Here is a 22,542-nt window from a genome sequence, read left to right on the forward strand (position 1 = left end):
GTCCATAAAATGAGAGCAGAACAACTGCTGTGGCAGAAAGCTGTGTTCAATCTCTGAAGTTGCTCACTTTGGTTGAATATTCTCATCTCAAGTTGGGCAAGAGCCTGGACTAAGTGATTATTTGGAAGGAACCAAAAAAGTTATCTTTCCTCTAAAAAGCACAGTCCATCAGACTCTGTGACTATGTAAGTAGAAATCCAGAGGGGTTGAGATTTAACAGCCCTATCTAATTACAGTTTTAAAAATTATTTCTCATAGGTGATAAAATTACCTTTTCAATTATATGAGAGGAGAATTTAAAAACTGGTAATAAACAATAGGTATAGGAAAAAGAGTAATTAAAAAATAAAGACATTCTCAATATGGAGAGCTAAAAATTCAGAAATTCAGGCCATACTATATCTGAAATAAGCCGTAAATTATTTAATATTCCTAACATCTTAAGCAATTTGACAAGGTTGGGAACGGGGTGATCTCTGAGATCACCCTTCTGCCTTCAAATGTCAGGATGACTCCAGGTCAGTCATGTCTCTTTTCTTGCAAGATGAGATGGTATCAAAATTGGTGGTTGCAAGAGGGAAGACAGGAGCTTTTGGCCATCTGATCACACTGATTCTAACCACAGAGACAGAATTAGGCCTCCACCTGTAAAATGTCCCTTTGGTAAAAGGCTTTTTCATGGGTTCAGGGCTGGCCCAGTAAACATAACCACCAGATGGCAGGAGTGCTCTCCGGATAAATAGAGCAGCCACACACCCTTCTGTCTTCCAACCACAAACTCTCCACTAGGTGACAGCAACATAAATATAATTGGAATAGCCATTAATGGGTTATATATATTTTTTAAAAAATTTATTCTTTTAAATCTGAGAGCAGCACTTTAAAAAGTATCCACAGCTGGAATTTTTTTTCTCTAGAAAATTACGATTCTAGTTGCTTTTAGACCTCCCACACACTAACCTAATACACAAAAGCAAAACAAAACAAAAAGCTCCCCAGATTTTTTTTGGGTGCAGTGCACGTTCTAAAGAACCTGGGAAAGATTACTATTTGAAACCATTATTATTTAAGAGTTGATAGCTCCCAGTCTTAATTTAAAAAAAATTTAAAAGAAGTGATTAAAATTGTCACTTCTTTGAAGATAATTATAGTTATTATTTAATGACCACCTACTATGTGCCAGGGGTTGTATTTAAATGCTTTTAAAGCATTAGTTCATTGAATCGGAATTGGAGCTTTTTCAGAAAGCCCATATTTGAACTTAAGCCTATTTAGGGCCATCATCTCTGTATTTTTCATGATCTTATTATGCCTTTTCTGCTTGAGCCATTTTCAAAACCCATACTGAAGGAGAAATTGGAACTGCCCTCATGGTATGATTTTTAGTGCACACATGGATGTACTCTCTCTACTTATGACTTCCCCTCTCATGTAGATGCACAACATTAACCTGATGAGGGACAATAACATATTTCAGTTATACTGAAGGCTGAAAATGAAGACTGGTTTGGGAGCAGTAGCAAAGTAATAAACTCATTCAAGCTGAAAGACAAATGACTGGATAGTATGGTAGATGAGAGTAGAGGAGGGCCAGAGGGAGCAGAGGAATGCTTGACTGGGCAGGAAAGAAGGGTAATGAGATGAAGTGGGCAGCTTCATACTTCTATGCTTACCTCTGCTTCGTGCTTTTAGAGAGTCTTACCTGTACGTGGCCCTGGACAGCCCAATGTAACCTGGTGCAGCACAAATGATTTCCACGTGGAGCAGAGATCTGAACATGTTTTAATCCCTTAGAGGCAAACACTGGACACTCAAGCTTTGAAAACAGAGTAATAGCAAGTTGTTGTCTACGAGGCATATGCAGTGAGGGGATGCCTGCCCTCAGGAAGCCCCCAGGACCTTCACTGCTTCTTAATTCAGTTCTAACTGGGACTAGAACTTATCATAAAGAAGAGGACGAATAAGAAGTTTGCTTAACAGAATTTTTGTGCACAACGTGTGTACAGTCACGCTGTATTTTAATGCACTTTATTTCAAGTACTTTTAAGAGAAATAACAACAAAATGATATGGCAACCCCAAAAGGGCAAAATCTGACTAATGGGAAGAAGAGAATGTCCCCCCCCCTTTTTTTTCTGCCTGAGATAGTCTGGGGGCGGGGAGGAGTCTTGAATGAGGAGAAAGGAGTGGGGATGAGGGACTTAGGGAAGGGTGTCCAAGGAGAAAGGGAAGGGTGGTGACTTACTTCTCCTTCTGTGCCCAGAACCACGTTCCCAGGTATCTGCATGCAAAGTAAGGTGACTTCAGGTGCTGATAAACCATGTTAGTGGAAAAGACCGCAGTTAACTAGGCAACTACTTACTAGGAGCCAGGCATTACTCTTATCTATACCTCTTATTTAGTCCTTAGGCAAGCCCTACTGGGGAGGTGATATTATCCTTTCTCAGAGAGAATGACTTGCTCAGGGTCCAAGAGTTCTAGCAAAAGGCACAGTTAGTATTCAAGTTCTCTTCTCTTAGAATTCCCTCTGATTTTTTAGGGCCAGGGCTGTTGATATACCCTGACTGCCACCAGGGGTCACACTAGCCAATTTGGATCAATCAGTAAGCACAACTGGATCTAAATGTGATTAATTATATAACTATGGCCTGTCCAAGTTTAGGTCTATGAAAATTGCAACATGAAACTGAGGCATTATAAAGGATTACTGGGAAAATAAAAATATGTTTGAATATCTCTACCCCTTTTTTTTCTGGCTTAAACAGAAATAAAGGAAGATAAAACAGCATGAATCCAACCCAACAGGCAGCATGACCAGAAGCTTGTATCCTGTATACCTGGCAGTTGGCCAAAAAATGATCTGCTCAACTTTCCTAGTGATGACAGGAGGGTGATATCAGTGTTTAAAAACCTGCTGTATAGCACAGGGAGCTCAGCTCCGTGCTCTGTGATGACCTAGATGGGTGGGATTGGGGTGGGGGAGGGAGGTCTAAGAGGGAGGGGACTAGGTATCCATATAGCTGATTCACTTCATTGTACAGCAGAAACTAACACAACATTGTAAAGCAATTATACTCCAATAAAAAATGATAATCAAAAAAGAAATAAAGGGCTTCCCTGGTGGCGCAGTGGTTGAGAATCCGCCTGCCGATTCAGGGGACACGGGTTCGTGCCCCGGTCCGGGAAGATCCCACGTGCCGCGGAGCGGCTGGGCCCGTGAGCCATGGCCGCTGAGCCTGCGCGTCCGGAGCCTGTGCTCCGCAACGGGAGAGGCCACAGCAGTGAGAGGCCCGCATAACTCAAAAAAAAAAAAGAAAGAAAGAAAAACGAGGTGAATATAGTGTAAGCATTAGGACAAAGCTGCTGACAGTTGTTGGTGCTGTTTTGTTCGCTATCAAAGTGTTTAAGTTTGGTTGTCTGTATTAACTTTTCAGTGGTTACGATCCCCAGAATTCTTGCTTCTCAAAGGACAAAGCTCAGGCTGGGATTCTTACCAAGGTTTCATAGGACAAAATAGAGAAAGTTAGCGTATCTCAAACAACGTTTGCATCCTACGAGACAATTACATCTGACTGAACCATCAACAATACATTCACACTCCATAAACAAGTTTTTCTGCAAATGTTTATTTAGAAAGATTTTAAAGAAATGTTACTGTGTCTGTGGCAGTTTCTTTAGGTGAAAAAAGTGCTAACAATTACTATGGAAACCAAGACGCAGGCAATGAGGAGCAAAATCAGACCTATACGACAATATTTTGAATGCTTCTCTTGCTCTTCTTCCTTTTTCAGTAAGGTATCAAAACCGGGTGTGTACATGTCTCCCAACCAAAACCGTAGGTCATTAGGATTTTCCTAAAAGAAAATTACACGAAGAATAGGATCAGTCAGTGTTACAGACTCAATGAGATTGCAGAACAAGACCGTATAGGTACTTTACGTCCATATTCACACTCTCCTAAGTGAGGTTTAAGTGTCACTGCTCAAATAAGAGAGGCTAGGCTTCCCTGAATAGCAGGAACATGTAGTTACAGCCTCCTGGCTGACCAGGAATCCTCAGCTTCAACCTGTAGGTCTGCATGAGAATTCATTAGGTAGTCTGCATGGCTTACTGAATAAATTGCTCACATTGCAGGGTCAGAAACACAAGAGTGTTTCTGTCATCTTTTCGCTAATTTTGTGTCCCTTACAACTCATAGATACTGTGTATCAATCAGTTTAGTGAGTTGAAATAAAATGAAAATTCCTTGCCTTAGCGGAGCCTTGGGGGTTTGATTTTGTTAGCATAATAGGGATAAAGATGTTTGCTGAGTTTTTCAGTAAATCCAGAAGCTGACTTCCATGGAAGGAGGAGTAAGACCAAGAGTAAAGAGTCTTTTCCATGCTTCTCAATCTTCTGGTCTTCCTTGTAGCGGAATACAGCATGTTGGCATGCAGAAACTCTGGCACTGTTTGACCTTCTGGAGAAAGGACCCAGTATATCCTTTCCCACATCACCTCCTAGTCCCCATGTCTCTGATTCTTTCACTGGCCTTGTCTCCCATTCAACCCTGAGAAATTGTCTTCAACTCAATTTCATCTCCTATGTCCAATGAATCATCTGCAAACTCTACTGTCTATACATCTAAAACATATATATACACACACATATAGATATTTTTTCCCTCCTATTTTCTCCTGCTGTTTTTCAGTGCTAATGATTCAGTGTCTATACCTGGCATCTAGTAGACATACAACAAATTTATGGTGAATGCTGAATCTCTATTTTCATAAACCCACTTCAGGCCTTATTATTTCTCATTTGGAGTATTGCAATGGCTTGTAGCTGGGCTGCCCACCCTCTCTCTGCCTCTCTAGGCTCAGTGGACTTAAAGTCAGACAGTTTCCATGGCTGGACACAAGGGTAATGAACTAGCTTCAGACTGCTAAAAGAGGAAGGGAAGCTGGGTGGATTCTGGTGATGGCAATATAACTCTTCCATCACATCGCTACTAGGTTCAACTTCCCAGTCTTAGAAAAGCGAAAACATTAAAATAAAATTTGGATGACCTGTGCAAAAGGATAGGTGATTTAAAAACCCTTGCCTACTTCACTCTTATCCTTCATTTGTGTCTGTGTCCTAATCAGAGGCCTGCACTTTGCCTGCAAGTTTAAGGCCTCATTCTTCAGTAAGAACTTCCATAATGGAGACTATCCTTTCTTACATTCTGCCTATAGCTTGCCCTTGTAACTAAATATGGGCTTCTTTTCTCCTTTCTTATTCATAAAGTTATTAATTTAGAAAAATGGGAGTGGCCAAAAACACATGGAACTTTCATGGCCTGTAAAGTAGTTGAAAAGGTTTCAGAAATTAGGTTGGGGGCTCTGTCTGCTAATTCGGAGATATGGGTAGGGATGGTGATGAAAGAAGTTGAAATGATGAGGTCAAGAAGAGATCCTAATAAAAACAAAAGCCATGACTTCCAGAAGCATCTCTCAAAATAGCATCAAGAGGTCTGAATACAAGCCTCTGACCTGACGGGCCTCTGCTCTGAGGTGAGTGTACAGGTAGAGGACGGGTGGGGAGGGGGCTGGCCCTGGTTTTCATAAAGCAATGCATCCAGCAATTCACGTTCAGTCTTCCTAAGCATAAGTCATGGTATTGTCCAACAAAATATTACCCCTCAGTGCCAATAATGTTCAGTTTCTTTAGCCTTACATTTGAATTTTTGGTTTTTTTTGAGTCTGTTTGTTAGCTTCCCCCACCCCCCCGGCCCATTATTCTATTACTTAAACTAGCTCCAGCAAAACTGGACTACCTATTGTTCTGACAAACTCTCTCATACTCTTCCATATGTGCCTTTTCGCTTGCCACTTTTGACAGAAGAGGGCCTCTCCACTCATACAAACAACCTATGTCTTCTGGAATTGTACACATTCTTCAAGTCCAGCATAAATTAACTTTTTCATAAGGGCTTCTTTTAATCCAGTGTGACTTTGTCCTCTTCTGAATCTGCAGAGCACTTTCCACTATTCTTCCTATCCTCTATCCACTATCCTCTTCCTCTGTCTTGTCATTTCCTCTGTCCTGTCTAGAGTTATTGTTACTTTGCTCAGTTAGATGAAATTTTGAGGGCCAGGAGAGTCATATTCATCTTCATAGTCCCTTTGTCATTCATGTAAACAACAAAGAAAAGTATAGAGGCTCTAGCATACAGTCAAGAAATGTTTGTTAAATAAATCAATACACTTTTTCCTAGTTGCAGAAGGTTATTTCCTAGAGGTATTGATCTTTAGATTCCTGATAAAAAACACAAGATTATTGTTGCTAGGGGGGAGCATCTGTTATGGAAACATCTCTGGAAAAGAGGCTACATTAAGGAGGAGATACACTAAATCCACTAGGAGACTAAGAAACTCCAAAGACTTTGGATATTATTTCAAGGAGTGCACACTTGAGATTTTTAAAAGTGTAGGACTTTAGAGGGACATAATGCTGTCCCCTTCAGCAGGAAAAATCTGTAGGTGATTAAAGTATGGGGTTTAGAATAGACATACATTGTTAAAGGAAGTGTACTTGGAAAATGTCAGACCTTTCTGGCCCTAGGGTGGGCAGAGGCAAGCCAAGGCTGGGTAGGAATCCAGTCCACTCAGAAAACAGAGGGCCTCTCTCCCTGCTTTGCAGGTATTCCTAGACCCTCTATTTGATGGGTGACACCAGGGGGGAAAAAAAGAAAAACTTGAATTGGGTTTAAGCTGGGTGAATGAGTTCATTGCATACTTTTCCTGTGTTGAAATGTTTTTGTTTTGTTTTGTTACTGAGACACAGGAAAATGTCCAAAATGTAAATCTGCAATCTTAAATCACTGAGTAGGCTTGAAATAAAATGATCTTTGATGAGAACTGCCTTGCACAGTGCCTAAGACAGAGCATTTAGTCAATATTTTTGAGTAAATGTAGAATAAGGAACTCTTAAGTATTCATGAACACAGATGATCACAAAACTAGAGGAAAACATACTTAATCTGGCAAATTAACTTTCAAAACCTGATACCTTCCAGGTAAACCCTTCTTCTGTGTCACACCATTTCTTTCTCTCTACACTGTAGAGATGCTGGTAATTGCTGAAATTGTAAAACACAAAACACATAAATAAACAAAACTACTGACTAGGAGAGAGAAAGTGAAGCCAGAGGCCAAAATGACCTGAAATCTGGAAATTTTGTGCCTAGTGGAGAGTGCCTTTCACCTCAGTACCCATTTCTTTTAGGATTATTTAACTGATCTCCCTTGTCAATTAAAGGAGTTGATTCTTTGCCTTGGGTACCTTCAGATGCCCAGAGAGGTTTGTGTGCAGGGAATGCTTGTCATATTCCTCAACGGTCCATGAAGGATTCTTTTTTCTTTCTTCCATAGCTTCCTCCAAACTCACATCACCATATAGTGGGTTATTCTTCAGAACTGATGACAGGGATGGAGGGGGGCTCTCTGTCGTCGCAGCACCCTCCACACTGGATCTCCTCATTCGTTGAGCAGTAATATTCTTCTTCTCTCTCTGTCAGGAGGCACAGTGACAAAGTTTGTCTTACCAATAGGTCACTGATGACAAGGAAGGCAACGTGAAATAATTGTACCTGAAAGCTTGCTGATTCTGCCTGGAAGCCCAACAGATTAGGACAATGAATGAAGGAAGAATTCTAGGATCCAGTTTGACCTAGGATCCTACCATTAATTGAGTTATTTCTTTGCATGTGATCTTGTTGAGCTTCAGTAATCATTCATTAAAATGTTATTTTATAACAACAGAGAAAGGACAATGTTCTTTAATTCAAATAGTAGAATTCTAAACAATGCCATTTTCCCCCAGCTTATTTGCACTGAGATTTGACATTTTATTTCTTTCTACTTGTGCATTCCATGACTGATTGAAAAAAATTAACATTGCTGTATTAATCCAGCAAAATCAAGATTAAAAGGCATTTTATAGATATGCCTTGGCTTTCATGGGAACTCCCTTAGGACTCTTATTTCAGGCAGCTTGGAGAACTGGACTAACTTAGCATTGCAATCCTATACGTAGCTACAGACCAGCTGGCTATTGGAAGGCTCTAATTCTGACTTTTAGATGTTTAAAAACTTTTTTTTATTAAAGCATGATATATATGTAGAAAAGTGCATATATTATAAAAGTGTGTATATTATAAATTTTCACATACCAAATAAACCCAAGATACTATCAAGAAAAAAACCATTACCAGCACACCTCATGCTGCCTTCCAGTTACTATCCTCTCCCTCCCTAAGGATAACCAGTAGGATAACAGCATATGTCAGTTTCATTTATATAAATGGAATCATACAAAGTGGTTTTTCTGTGTCTGGTATGACCTTCATATTTTTACTTTGCTTTTTTTTCTTATGACTATAAAACTATCACAAAGGTAGACAAATTTAAGATTAAAATTTGTTCATTGGCCAAATAAAATTGAGAAGAAAAAAAAGTTTATAGTAACGTCTCATTTATGATGGGGCATCACGGGAGAGGAACTTCACATAAGTTAATTTTTGGAACACTTAGGTTTAACCCTTAAAAACTGGTGACATATTTCATTAATTTACAGGAATTTTTTCAATAAATGTATTTCACATATTTCAGTCTTCTTAAACAGAGAAGTTTCAATAGCAATTAATATTTTTCTGAGTTATATTTATAATCATTAATACACTGATTCCCTCAGCATCTATTGGGGTATATAGGTCCCATTAAATATGTGTTTATATAAGCTAAGTTGTGAACTAATATTATATATAGTTTCCTTCTGAAATGGCTGGCAAAAAAACATCTAGATAAAACCATTCACATTCTCTTTGGCCTTAGGTTTATCTAATTTTCTTAATCCAGACATTTTTTTACATACTTAGTGATCAACTTGGAGATCATCTCTAACTTTCAACTTGGAGATCATCTCTGACTTATTAGGTCGTTGGTCTGCTCAAAATCAATTTATATTCCATAATATTGAAGTTTGTAATGAAATAATAAATCATCTTGACTTAGTGTTTATCCTTAAGATGGATGACCTCATGAAAAATGTTTCTGAATTGAGAAAAAACAATTTGATACAAAATTTAGATAGTTTCAGTTTAGCATAATTCTGACTCAAGTTTTTTTCTTCAAGGCTAGATATCTTTGATTATCTTTGAAAAGAAATAATTCTTCTGACATTGAAAAATTGACTTTGTCAGTTTTCTTGCCTGCTGGACTATTCCTTGAGCTTCTTAAATAAGAAAGCTCTATAAATCAGAAAAATACAGTTTCGGGGGTTAAGAAAAAATAATACTTTCTATTACAATGTATAAAGACCTTGAAAAACTAATATACATAAGACAGAAAAATAATCAGAGCTATTTTTTTTTTGGCATTGTTCTCACTGTTTCCATATCAGGAACATTTTATTTTATTTTATTTTATTTTATTTATTTATTTTTTATTAAATCAGTTATACATATACATATGTTCCCATATCCCCTCCCTTTTGTGTCTCCCTCCCACCCTCCCTATCCCACCCCTCCAGGCGGTCACAAAGCACCGAGCTGATCTCCCTGTGCTATGCGGCTGCTTCCCACTAGCTATCTACCTTACGTTTGGTAGTGTATATATGTCCATGCCGCTCTTTCACTTTGTCACAGCTTACCCTTCCCCCTCCCCATATCCTCAACTCCATTCTCTAGTAGGTCTGTGTCTTTATTCCTGTCTTACCCCTATGTTCTTCATGACATTTTTTTTCTTAAATTCCATATATGTGTGTCAGCATACAGTATTTGTCTTTCTCTTTCTGACTTACTTCACTCAGAGCTATATATATATATATATATATATATATTTTTTTTTTTTTTATGGTACGTGGGCCTCTCACTGTTGTGGTCTCTCCCGTTGCGGAGTGCAGGCTCCAGACGTGCAGGCTCAGCGGCCATGGCTCACGGGCCCAGCCACTCCATGGCATGTGGGATCCTCCCGGACCGGGGCACGAACCCGTGTCCCCTGCATCGGCAGGCAGACTCTCAACCACTGCGCCACCAGGGAAGCCCTCAGAGCTATTTTTAAAAGAACATTCAAGCCCTTAATTCTAAACTATATTCTTGAATGTTTGATGTTCATCCTAGAACTTGGTGCCATTTATTTTTGCATTGCATGACAATTTCATGTCTGAAGGACATGTGAAGGGAAAATTAATAGAATAACTTTATTAAGAATTTTATGGAAGAAATAGAAAATACTAATCATTGTTGAGGTTCTTTTGTATTTTGATAAATTTTTTCAAAATCTCTTAAGAAAGGAAACAGAGCATGTATTTGAGTTTAACTTTTCACTCCACATTCTAGATGGACTACATTTAACAAAAGGAAACTCAACAGTAATTCCATTATTTTACTCATATAAGCTCTTAAATAATTTCTTCTTAAAAATACTTAAAGGAAAGTAACACTTCAAAGCTTACCTAGGCTCTTCTGTATTAACCATTACTTTGTCCATTTACCCTTTATACACTTTAATCATTATTTATGTCATTTATGTATAAGTAAGCTATCATTTAATAGAAAGAGTGATATAGAAGACCTTCAGACAGACAAACACTGAGAATATACAATTAATAGGCCAAAACAGAAGGAATCTCTAAAAAATGTACTTCAGTAAGAAGAAACCTGGGCCTCCCTGGTGGCGCAGTGGTTGAGGGTCCGCCTGACGATGCAGGGGATACGGGTTCGTGCCCCGGTCTGGGAGGATCCCATATGCCGCGGAGCGGCTGGACCCGTGAGCCATGGCTGCTGAGCCTGCGCGTCCAGAGCCTGTGCTCCGCGACGGGAGAGGCCACAGTGGTGAGAGGCCCGTGTACTGAAAGGGAAAAAAAAAAAAAAAAAAAAGAAGAAGCCTGATAATAGAATGAAAGATTAAGTGGCAAGAAGGAATGCTAGGCAAAACAAAGGGAAAAAAAAAAAAGAAAAAACTGACAAATATATACAGAAATCTAAGGAAGCACTGATTTTATGGTAAAATAGAAATAATAATAACCACTAATTTGTGAGTTTTAAGATAAGAGAAAACTGAAACTGTACAGTTAAAAGTTTAACAGATATATTTAATTAGGAAATTTTAAGAAATCATTTCAGTGAGAGTATTACTAAAAAATAGAGAAAGAATGTATAGCTTCTAAATTGTTAGAGCAGAAGACAAAGGATAAAGGAAAATTAATCTAAAAGGTAAGAAACCTGAAACAAAGAATATAGACGAGAAAGTCTTAGGAAAATAGAAAAAATTTTGAAATAATCATGTTAAATGTAAATAGACTAAACCCTCTAATTAAATGACAGACTGTCATATCAGATTTTTAAAATTAAATTTAATTATATAATATTTACAAGAGAAATACCTAAAATATAAGGACTCAGAAAAAATGAGAGTGAAAGTATATATAAAGATATAGTAGGCAAATATAAAGAAGTAAGAGCTGGTATTTGACTGGTTAAATACTCAGCAATTTTGTTTTGCCTTCCTGAGTACAAGGGATGACTGTCTTTATTAGGCTGTTTGAAGTTAAACTGGGGACAGCTCTTCTGATGATGTGTGGACAAAAGTAACAGAGACCACTTCCAAGCTAAGCCCCTGAATTCTCCAACAAGATTTTTGGCTCACTCTTCCTCACTTTCCATTTCTGTGTCACTGTAAGCAAGGATTGTGAGATGGCAGAACTTTAAGATGAAAGAACTTCATACTGCTATGGAAAAGAGTTGATCCCCAAACCCATCTGCCCTTCCTCAGACATGCACAAGAATGCTTTTCTTCTTTTTAGTTAGAGATATTTTGTCACTACAGTGTAGCCTAGCCTACGTTCCTTAATACAGAAAGTGATATCTTGAAATTCTACAAATGTGGGCATTGGCTTAGCAGTCAAGAAGTGGAAAGGGATGAAAGGGATATTGGAAGCCGGATTGATGGTTATTCACATAATACAGTGAAAAATGTTTGGTATAAGTGTCATCTGTGGTCATTTGGAATCTAATCCCCTGTAGCTGTATGAGTGGTATTATAAATAATCAGAGCATTTATGTACAAGGATCACAGTGCTGGTGTAATACAAGAAAAAGATGACATTAGAGAAAGAACTGAATAGTTTGCAAGAAGAGAGTAGAGAAACTCTGGAAATTTGATGCCTTCTATTGTTAAAAATCTGACTGTTTATAGACCTCAAACACTAAGATATAGAATCATTTAAAAGAATGGATTGAGGTAAAAAAAAAAAAAGCGGATTAAAACTTCTTAGCTGGGACTTCCCTGGTGGCGCAGTGGTTAAGAATCCGCCCACCAATGCAGGGGACACGGGTTCGATCCCTGGTACAGGAAGATCCCACATGTCGCAGAGCAGCTAGGCCTGCGTGCCACAACTACTGAGTCTGCGCTCTAGAGCCTGTGAGCCACAACTACTGAAGCCTGCACTCCCTAGAGCCTGTGCTCCACAACAAGAGAAGCCACTGCAATGAGAAGCCCGCACACCGCAACAAAGAGTAGCCCCCGCTCACAGCAACAGAGACCCAATGCAGGCATAAATGAATGAATGAATGAATAAATAAATAAATAAATAGAAAAATCAAATGAAACATTAAAAAATAAAAACAAACTCCTTAGCTGAACGAAGTGACTCAGGGTAAAGGTCCTGTTAGGGTGTGGTTTCAAAACTATTATTCCTGACTGCTTCCAGGTGTTTGTCATTGAGTTAAAGGATGGAGAAATGGAGGTAGAAAAGCAAACCATTAAAGCCTACTTGACGGATTCCCCTGGTGGTCCAGCGGTAAAGAACCTGCCTTCCAATGCAGGGGATGCAGGTTCGATCCCTGGTCTGGGAACTAAGATCCCACATTCTGCGAGGCAACTAAGCCCGTGCACCACAACTACTGAGTTCACGCATCTCAACTAGAGAGCCTGTGTGCCACAAACTACAGAGCCCACGTGCCCTGGAGCCCATGCCCCACAGGTAGAGAGAAGCCTGTGACAGGAGAGAGGCCCGAGAGCTACAACGAAGACCCGACACAGCAGAAGGAAGCCCTCACAACGCAGCCAAATAAAAGAAAAAAAGCCTATTTGAGAGCTATGCCTTAAGAGAACTTAAGATGTGTGTACTGACCTATAGAACTGACTGCAACAAAATAGATATGATTACATTAATAAATAGCTCACACTAAGTTTTAGAAGATATGTATCACCAAAGAAACCACAAGCCTGGACCTAAAAGCTTTTGATTGTTCAAAATTATAAAACAAAACAATAACCCTATGCCTCCAAATATCCATAAATAAGAGTAAAATTTGAAGCTTCTACAGCCTCAAGGGAGGGCCCACTCTGATATGGCAAAAGAGAATGATGAACAAGGGGCAGCTTCCTAGTGGGTAGGACTAGGGACCCTAGAGAACAATGCAGCAGGAAGTCTTCTAAAAAGCAGAATCATGGCCTAATCCACCTTCCCCACCTTCAAGGAAGGAGACCCACACACATTATTTTCAGTGGAATCTCAGAATTACTTTGGGTAGTGTCTGTCGTCTGTCATTTTTCCCTTCAGAAAGGAAGAATTACTGTAGCGATCCCATTCTTATTCCAACAAAGATTATAGGATGATATGGTTGGGACATCTGCTAAATGTAGTGACTGGCTCACTTTGGTGTTAGTACCTCTGGGGAAGGATGAATGCTGTGTGTAGGAAGATGAAATATATAAGTATATATATGTTTAACAGAATGATAGACTGTGCAGAGTCTGGCTAGGTGCTCAGCAAACCCATTTCTTCTTCATGGGCATACAACAGCTAGATTGGGACATAGGCTTGACCCCTAAAATCCCTGATCCTTGGCTTAGTCTCTCTCTCTTTTCTAGCTACAAGCATCATAAAAATTCTGATATAATAGAGACTCAAAAAGGAACAGTCTGGGTTCCACCTGGAAGCAAGCCACTAGGATAATTTTCCCACCCACAACAGATCTTGTGTGAATGACAGATACATTTTATTGAGTCAAGTCACTAAGAATTTGGGCATATTTGTTTCCACAACATAATTTAGCCTGACTAACTACTAAGAAAGTATATATATCAGACAAAATAAACTTTCAGGTAAAAGACTTTGTTAGGTGAAGAAAGTGTTGGTGGAAAATGAATAAATGGCATAATCAGTAAAATATAATATTTCTAAACTTGTATGCCTCTAGTAAAATAATCTCAAATATATAAAGCAAAACTTGAGATAACTAGGAGAAATTTATACATATAATTTTTTACCAAGCAGATAAAACATTATTAAATATAAAGAGGGTTTGAACAATGAAACCAACACATTTGATCAAAGACATTGATGTCATTATTCAATGACTAAAAATACTCATTTAAAAAATACATTGAATATTTACAAAAATTGGTAATGTCCTGGACTCTAAAAGAAATTCCAAACGTTCAATATTATATAGATCATGCTCTTTGATCACAGACAACTTATTAGAAATTTAGACATTAATATCAAAAAGATAATGTAAACTACCACATTTTGTAGAAATTAAAACACACATTTCAAATAAATGATGGGAATTAAAAAACTTAGGCAGAATGAAAATGAAAACTGGAGCTGAAATAGCTTTTGAGGGAGTATTATAAGCATATATGCTCACATTATAAAAGCAGAATGAGAAAATTAATGAAGTAATAAACATCTAATTCAAAGCCTTAAAAGGAAACCGCAGAGTAAATCTAAGAAAATAGTCAACATGAAATAATAAGGATAGAAGGAGAAATCAATAAATATGATGAAGAAAAATAACCCAAATATACAACGAAGAGAATCAACCATATTGAAAGCTATTTCTTTGAAAAGGCTAAACTGATTAAAAATATCTCTGGTAATACTTCTCAGGAAAAAAAAAAAAAGATACAAACTCACAATGTTAGAAATGTAAAAGGAGCATGAGAAGTTACATAGCAAAGATTAAGAAGTGTAATAGGAGTATACTCTGAGTAACTTTAAGAATTTACATGCAGTTGGGCGATTTCCCACATAATATAACTTACAAAATTTAATTAAGGAAAAAATAGGAAATGTTAATAAACCAGTGATCATTTGACTAACCGAATCAATAGTTTAAAATCGACCCCAACCATACACAGGTTTAGGAACACCAGGCTGAATGAGTGTTGTAAACAGCGCTCAGACATTCTTGAAACAGATCATTTCTATCTTACTTCTATCTCATTTCTATCTTGTTGAACTCTTCCGGAATATAGAAAAACAAGGAATACTCCCCAACTCATTTTATGAAGTTGGTATAAACTCCAGACAAGGGCAGTAGATAAAAGAAAAGGTAATTTTTTTTGGTTTTGTTTTTGTTTTGCGGTATGCGGGCCTCTCACCGCTGCGGCCTCTCCCGTCGCGGAGCACAGGCTCCGGACGCGCAGGCCCAGCAGCCATGGCCCACGGGCCCAGCCGCTCCGCAGCATGTGGGATCCTCCTGGACCAGGGCATGAACCCGTGTCCCCTGCATCGGCTGGCAGACTCTCAACCACTGCGCCACCAGGGAAGTCCAAGAAAAGGTAATTTTTTATAGGCCAATTTCTCTTATAAACATAAATAAAAAAATCATTAATAAAATATTGCTAAACAGAATCCTACAATATGTATATTTTATATACTAGGATAGGAAAGATTTATACCAGAAAAGGATGTTTTACCAGGAGGATGGTTTAATATTCGAAGATTAATGCGACTCACCAATTATCAGGAAAGAAACAACACAGAAGTTTGCAGTACATTCTGAAAAACTTTGGAAAATATTTAAACATATTTAGAGCAAATTTCCTAGCAAGATGGAAATCGTAGGGAACTTTCTTAAACTAAGAGAGTCTGCCCAAAACTTCCAGGGCACTGTTTACTTAATGGTTCAAATATTAGAAGCATTTATCTTGGTTTCAGAATTAATACAAGGATGCCAGTAATCACAAACATTCATACATTATTGCAAAGTTCTGAGCAATACACTAAAAAATAAATAAATAAATCAAAGGAATAAGGGTTGTAAATAATGAAACAAAACAGTAGATGACATGATTATCTACAGGGATATTTACCATCAAAGTAAAATAGATTTTAATACAATTTCTGGATTCAAAATCAATAGCATATGTAATACTTCATTATAAAACATGATTTAAAAGGTCCTATTCTTAAGAGCAGTAATTACTATCAGTATTTAGATATAAACCTTACAACTATATGCAAAACTTCTATGTGGAGAATTATAAGACATAATTGAAGGCTATACGAAGAGCATGATAAATGGAAATATATACCATGTTCATGAACTGGGAGAATCAAGATCATAAAGACTTCCATTTCCCCAGTTTGGTCTACACATACAATGTAATTCCTATCATAATCATAATGCAAACAAGGCATTTCGTTTATATTGCACATATGAGCTCACAGACAACTTTTCTTGGAAAGCAGCTCCCCACTGACCACAATAATTCTGTTTTCCAAATTGCTAGAATGGTTACCTTTATGAAACACAAATTTGATCATGTGATCCTCTTGCTTAAAATTTTTCATCAACCACTCCAAATTTTCAGGATAAAATTGAAAAATCTAGACAACACCCTCTGAAGCCTTCCTGGTCTGACCCAGACCTCTCTTTAACCCCCTCTCCTGCCTTCCTCTCCATGTAACCGGGGCTCTGGAGTCCCACATGTGTTCCTGTGACACACACAGTGCTTTTAATACAGTTTCAGTGCTAGGGGCATTTGGGTCTCATCTGGGAGCAGTGTGATGGGACAAAGTGGGTAATGCTTCTGGCAGCATACCATCCAAGGGTGAATTTCTGACCCCAATGGAGATTTTGTGAACTGTGTAAATTTAGCATAACTTGATAAATCATGTCCTGATAATTGCCTGAGCAGCTTAGTGATGCTCCTCAATCTACTTCCTAGACAATAAATTAAGTACCTCAAAAGTCCTATAACATTTGCCCAAATATAAGCTTAAAAATGGGAGCCTATTGCACATAGGAGGCTGTTCTTTTTGAAATAGGAAATGGAGTATTGGGAATAGAGACAGTCCAGGAGAAGGCATGACACGTGTTCAGAGACAGATTGTGAAATACAGTTATGATATACCAAAAAAAAAAAAAACTGAGATAGAAAGAAGAGACATTAGGATTTAAGGGGAAAAGAGTTATAAGACTGAAAAAAAAGTGAGGAACGGTGATTAGGAAATACACCCAGTAAATGACATTGTCTAGAAACCAAGCGAAGAGCAACCTCCTTACCCTTGGTCTTTTGTTCCAGTTCACAGGTTTAGTACAGAAATCCCCTGGGTTCTCAAACAGATGTGATGGAAGCCAGAAAAAGATATAAGAAATAGATTAACCTGAAAAGATTCTGAAGTCTAACTGCTAATCAGAAAAAAAAAATCCCACCACAATATTTGAAAAAACATGTTTTATCATTTATACCAAAAAAAAAGAATCAGCTTTTTCCTTTTATTACCTCGTTTTATAAAGGGATTGGCAGAAATATTTGGGATATAATTCCAAATGCCTTCATCAGATACATGCCCCAAATTATTTTAACAACCAGAAACATTAGGTTTTGGCAAAAGTTTGTTCATTGCACTGAAAAGAAATTTATTAGGAAGCTTCTTTATTTCTCTAGTTGAAAGAATTTAAGAAGTATAAATCTAGTGGAATCAAGAAATATTTGCTTGTACTCTCTCCCTGCAAATACAGGTGACTTGTGTATCCACAAAGAGGGAGTGAACAGTGTCTGGAGATACTGGCGTGCCTGAGGACATCTGTGCTTACTTTTCTATACGTATGGTATTGCTTCCGTTTGTGTAAAATGGCTTAGAGAATTGCCTCTGAAGGTGGAATGTGAATTTTAAAAAAGCTTAAAAGATAAATCATGGATATAAATACAGTACTCTGTTTTGTTTTTTGTTTTTTTTGGCCATGCAACACAGCATGCAGGATCTTAGTTCCCTGACCAGGGATCAAACCTGTGGTGCCTGCTGTGAAGTGCGGAGTCTTAACTACAGGACTGCCAGGCAAGTCCCTAGGAGATCTTTGTTTTAACTGTTGCATTACTACCAACGTTGAAGGTAATGTTTGTAGGCTAAGTCCTTTGACATTCCATGAGGTAGTCTGAATTCTAAACACCATGCACATGGAGGGTATGAGACCAAAGGGTAAGCTGACACAAATCTGAAGTTTGTGTGGATTTCATGGGAGTATAAAATCTAACTGCTTGAGTTAGCCACATAGCTTGACAGATGTACTGACTACATCCTCTAACACCTACACGCTCATATACCCCCCTGCATCCAGAAAAATGCAAGTGGTATTATTGGCTATTTTTCAAATTCTAATGATAGGGTAATTTTAACACATTTTGGAATACTGGCAAATGATGATGATGATGATGATGATGATACACATTTCTTATACTCTTATAGGAAACCCTGTCAATTGTTTTTACCTTATTTTATTTGCTCTCAGTTTTAAGGAAATATGTAAAATGAACATTATCCTAATTTTGCAAATGGAAATACTAAGGCATGGACTGAATAAGGGCCATAATTTATGTCTCTCAAATTGGTTTATTGTGGATTTGAGACAAGAAACCAAGTTTCAAATCTCTTTATTCAACGTTCTCCCACTTGGCATAATTAATGTCTCCCCAGCAGAATGAGACATTAAGCCAACAGAGCGAGGGTTTTAAATTATGAACTATTTAACAGCTGCCTACCACCTTCTGCATCCCTAAAACCTAAATTCACCTGGTATATTCAGTGCCTTATTCCAGGTATCACCACAGCTACTTAAAACATTTTTTAAATTAATTAATTAATCTATTATTATTATTTTTTGGCTGTGTTGGGTCTTCGTTTCTGTGTGAGGGCTTTCTCTAGTTGCAGAGAGCGGGGGCCACTCTTCATCGTGGTGCGTGGGCCTCTCACTATCGTGGCCTCTCTTGTTGCAGAGCACAGGCTCCAGACGCGCAGGCTCAGTAGTTGTGGCTCATGAGCTCAGTTGCTCCGTGGCATGTGGGATCTTCCTGGACCAGGGCTTGAACCCGTGTCCCCTGCATTGGCAGGCAGATTCTCAACCACTGAGCCACAAGGGAAGCCCCCTTAAAACTTTTATACGTTCATTTCTTTTAGATTTATTTTTTTTGCCAATGAATATATCACTCCTGGATATTAAGATCCAGCCAAGGACAGAAGAATTACTTATTGACATATTGCAATCTAAAGTAGCGAATATAATTGTTTTTACTCATAATCTGTGCCACACCTACTCAACTAACTAAATTTGTAATTGATTTACTCCTTCTCTCCAAGCATTATTTCAGTCGTATATTGAACTGAAATATTTATTCAGTCATTTAACATTTTATTTTAGGGTAAAAATATAACTTAATAAAGTTTATCTATAGTTTATAATTACCAATAACATATTCAAAGACATATGAAGCAGATTTTTACCTTCTTGGTTTGCCCTGAATAACTATATCAACACATCAGGGCCTGTTGAAAGAGATGCCCTTTAAAAATTTGCATTTCATTCAGGTTTAGGAACAACATTCAACAGAGCTTTAAACTGTGAAGTTCCACAAGAAGGAAATAGGTCAGCTCCAGTACTAAACAAAAGATGTTAAATCGATGTGTTCCAACCTCAAAGGAATTTATTGGATATGTTTTCTTAGACTAAACTTCATAGCACAGGAGGGCCAAGGTTCTCTGAATTGAGTTTTGAATCTTTTTATTCCATGATATAAACAATAAGACAAAGGAGAAATTTCATCACATTTAACTTAAACAAAACACAAAAAAAGCAACCACCAAAAAGGTGTGTATGGATGGGTTTTGAGGATTACAAAAGGGAAGAATGTAAAAATTTTTGAAAAGTTAGTTTTCATAATAGGCTGCCTTACAATGGAAATAAATTAAAATCCTCATAGATGGAGGAAACACTTACATAATCATCCAAGTGTACTTGATTTTGAATGATCTCATGATAAAGGTCCCGAGGAGCCCACAAACACACCACAAAGGAGTCACTTTACACCAGGACTCATGAGTAGCAACTGTTTCTTAAAAGAAAACAAATTTCTGTTTAGGGAATTTGAGCCACTCCAAAGGATTTAATGATTTGCAGGGGTTTGCAGGTCAGTCACATCTGTTCTGAAATGACATGCTTCTTCCTGTTTCTAAATTGACTAACCCTTAACCCCATTAGCCCTCACATCTTAAACAAAGATTATTCCTGTTTCATGAGCTGTGCAACAGTCAAGTTTATTTATGTTTATTTCAGCACATGGAACTCATCACAGTTTTATTCTTCTCCTTTGGTTAGCAAAAAGAAGGAAGATGCAAAAGAAGCAAGCAAGAAATGAAGTCTGGGTTTGAAGGCTGATTGTTAAGTCTTGCCCACATGGACACCTGTGGAAAAAAAAGAACCTCTAAAATAATAGCCAGCAGCTTTCCCAGGTGGAGAGTTCTCTCTGTTTTCTTTCTTTCCATCATAGGTTGCCATTGTTCCACTGTTTGAGTCTCCTTTGCATGAGATGAAAGGGAGTCAGTCTAAATGAGGCAGAAGCAAGATTCAGTTCTCTCAGAGGCCATGCATGAGCCCACACGATGTAAGCTTCTGATGTTTCATGCTTAGACTAACCAAAAGATAGAGGTAGGGTTCCCCCCAGAGCCTTATTTGCAAATGTAGTAATTGATTTGAAAAAATTTGAAGGGAAGGTATAAAATGAGGGCTAGGCAAAATCTAAAATGACAGGCTGAGAAGCTAGTGCTTGGAGGAAAATGAATGGTTGGGAAAATTCACAGAATTTATAAAGTGATCAGAGAAAGTCTCCTTATGTTAAGGAAGAGAGAAAGACCTTTTCTATGGCAAGTGTGAGCAGCTACTTTGTACTCCGTTTCCTATAGCTTTCTTTTTGCACAAATGATGAAATGGCCAATAATGAGAAAGAAGCAAGCCCCTGCCCGCATATTTATGTGCTCCCAGATCTTACCTGTGAGTAGATGAGGTTTTGCCAGTGCTGTGCAGCAGGGTAATTCCCTCCCGGAAACCTCACCAGACTGGCCTGAAGAAGGGCTGAGTTCCTCATTAAAGACCTCACGTCAAGCTGCAGGAATTTGTCAGGATGGTTGTTATTTGGCAAAACGGAGAGATCCATGTCTCCCTTCATCTACGGTGGAAAACAAAGGCAAGCAAGGCTGCTGCTGTCAGAGCTGTCCATTATTAATGAGCCTGAGAATGCCTGACAGGCATCTGAAACCAGGTCTCTGGGCTGTGTTCAGAAACTACTCTCGAAATGACACATCCACACACAGGAACAATGTAGCACGCTGCCTTACCTTTCACCACACACACACACACGCAGGCACGCACACGTGTGCGCGTGCATTTAGAGTGCTTGAATGGAACAGTTGGGCCCACACGCGTTAAATTGGATAGGATACCAAAATTAGGTATGTGTAGCACGTAATGTCTCTCCATACAGAGTTAGGAATAACAGTTTAAGAGGAACTACTCTTTGGATAAGGCTGCCAGAATTTCAGGGTTACAGTCCACAGTTTGGAGCACATGAAACAATCACCTGTAGGGAGACATTACTTAATATTTCTCTCTGAACATTGCCGAGCTGACCCAGCTGACTTGGCTCTGCCTGCACAGCCTCACATGTGATATGTGGGATCTTGTTTCTTCTCATGTTTTGACTCCCAGAGTCTCAGGCTCATGTGAAATCTAACCGTGTTTAGGTGGTCAGCTTCAGCTCGAGTAGGGAAATGGCAAGAATCTGATAGTTTGCTACAGTAATTTAGTGCCCCAAACTACTGCTTTGACCCATTCTCTATCTGAGGTCTCTTTGACTCTGTTCCTAGCTGTATAAACTCCTGTGATGGGTCTTGGTGTTTACAAAGTACATTTGGAACCAAAGGAGAACATGGCTGCTGGGTTTGGATGACGTGCTGTCCTAAGTGAACCCACCTGCTAGTCAGAGAGCCGAGGTGGGAGTGAGGCTGTGGACGGCATCTTATGCCAGGAAGTGATGATGACTTTAAGGGAGATAAGCTCTCTCATTACAAGCCACTCTGCCTTGGGCAAACCACACTTCTCACCGGGAAAGTGTGGATTTTCATCTAGAGAAAGAGAACATTTCCACTCTTGAGAAGGCATAGGACAGACACATCAGCAGTTTTTAAAAGACGTAGATTGTTATGTTTGTGCCTCTGTAAACCCATCTGATTCAGCAGGAAGGATTTTCTTACAGAGGTAATGAGGTCACATGTGGAATGTATCAGCACCAGATTTCAGAGGAGTACCCTATAGCTTATTAGACTCAGCAGCTAGGATGTTCTTGAATCAAGCAAGACACTAGAGAGTACTTACCTTCTTTATAACAAAAAGCATGAGGATGTTAAAAAATCATCTGTTCTACTGATAGTTTTAAACTGATTAAACAACCAA

At 38.5% G+C, this 22,542-nt stretch overlaps 1 protein-coding gene across 1 annotated transcript; it reads right to left on the bottom strand.

Moving 5' to 3' along the window:
- Positions 1 to 3,673: 3,673 nt before the first annotated feature.
- Positions 3,674 to 22,199, bottom strand: MINAR2 (membrane integral NOTCH2 associated receptor 2; the record flags this gene model as incomplete). The annotated part of the gene is made up of 5 exons (XM_082622609.1): positions 22,063 to 22,199; positions 21,083 to 21,259; positions 17,326 to 17,376; positions 7,305 to 7,532; positions 3,674 to 3,853 (listed from the first exon to the last, which is right to left on the bottom strand). Exons 2-5 carry the CDS (start codon positions 21,257 to 21,259, stop codon positions 3,674 to 3,676), a joined length of 636 nt encoding a protein of 211 aa, XP_082478735.1. The 5' UTR covers positions 22,063 to 22,199.
- Between the last annotated feature and the right edge of the window lie 343 nt (positions 22,200 to 22,542).

The sequence above is a fragment of the Mesoplodon mirus genome, assembly GCF_964341445.2.
Source record: "Mesoplodon mirus genome assembly, chromosome: 5".
Lineage (NCBI taxonomy): Eukaryota > Metazoa > Chordata > Mammalia > Artiodactyla > Ziphiidae > Mesoplodon > Mesoplodon mirus.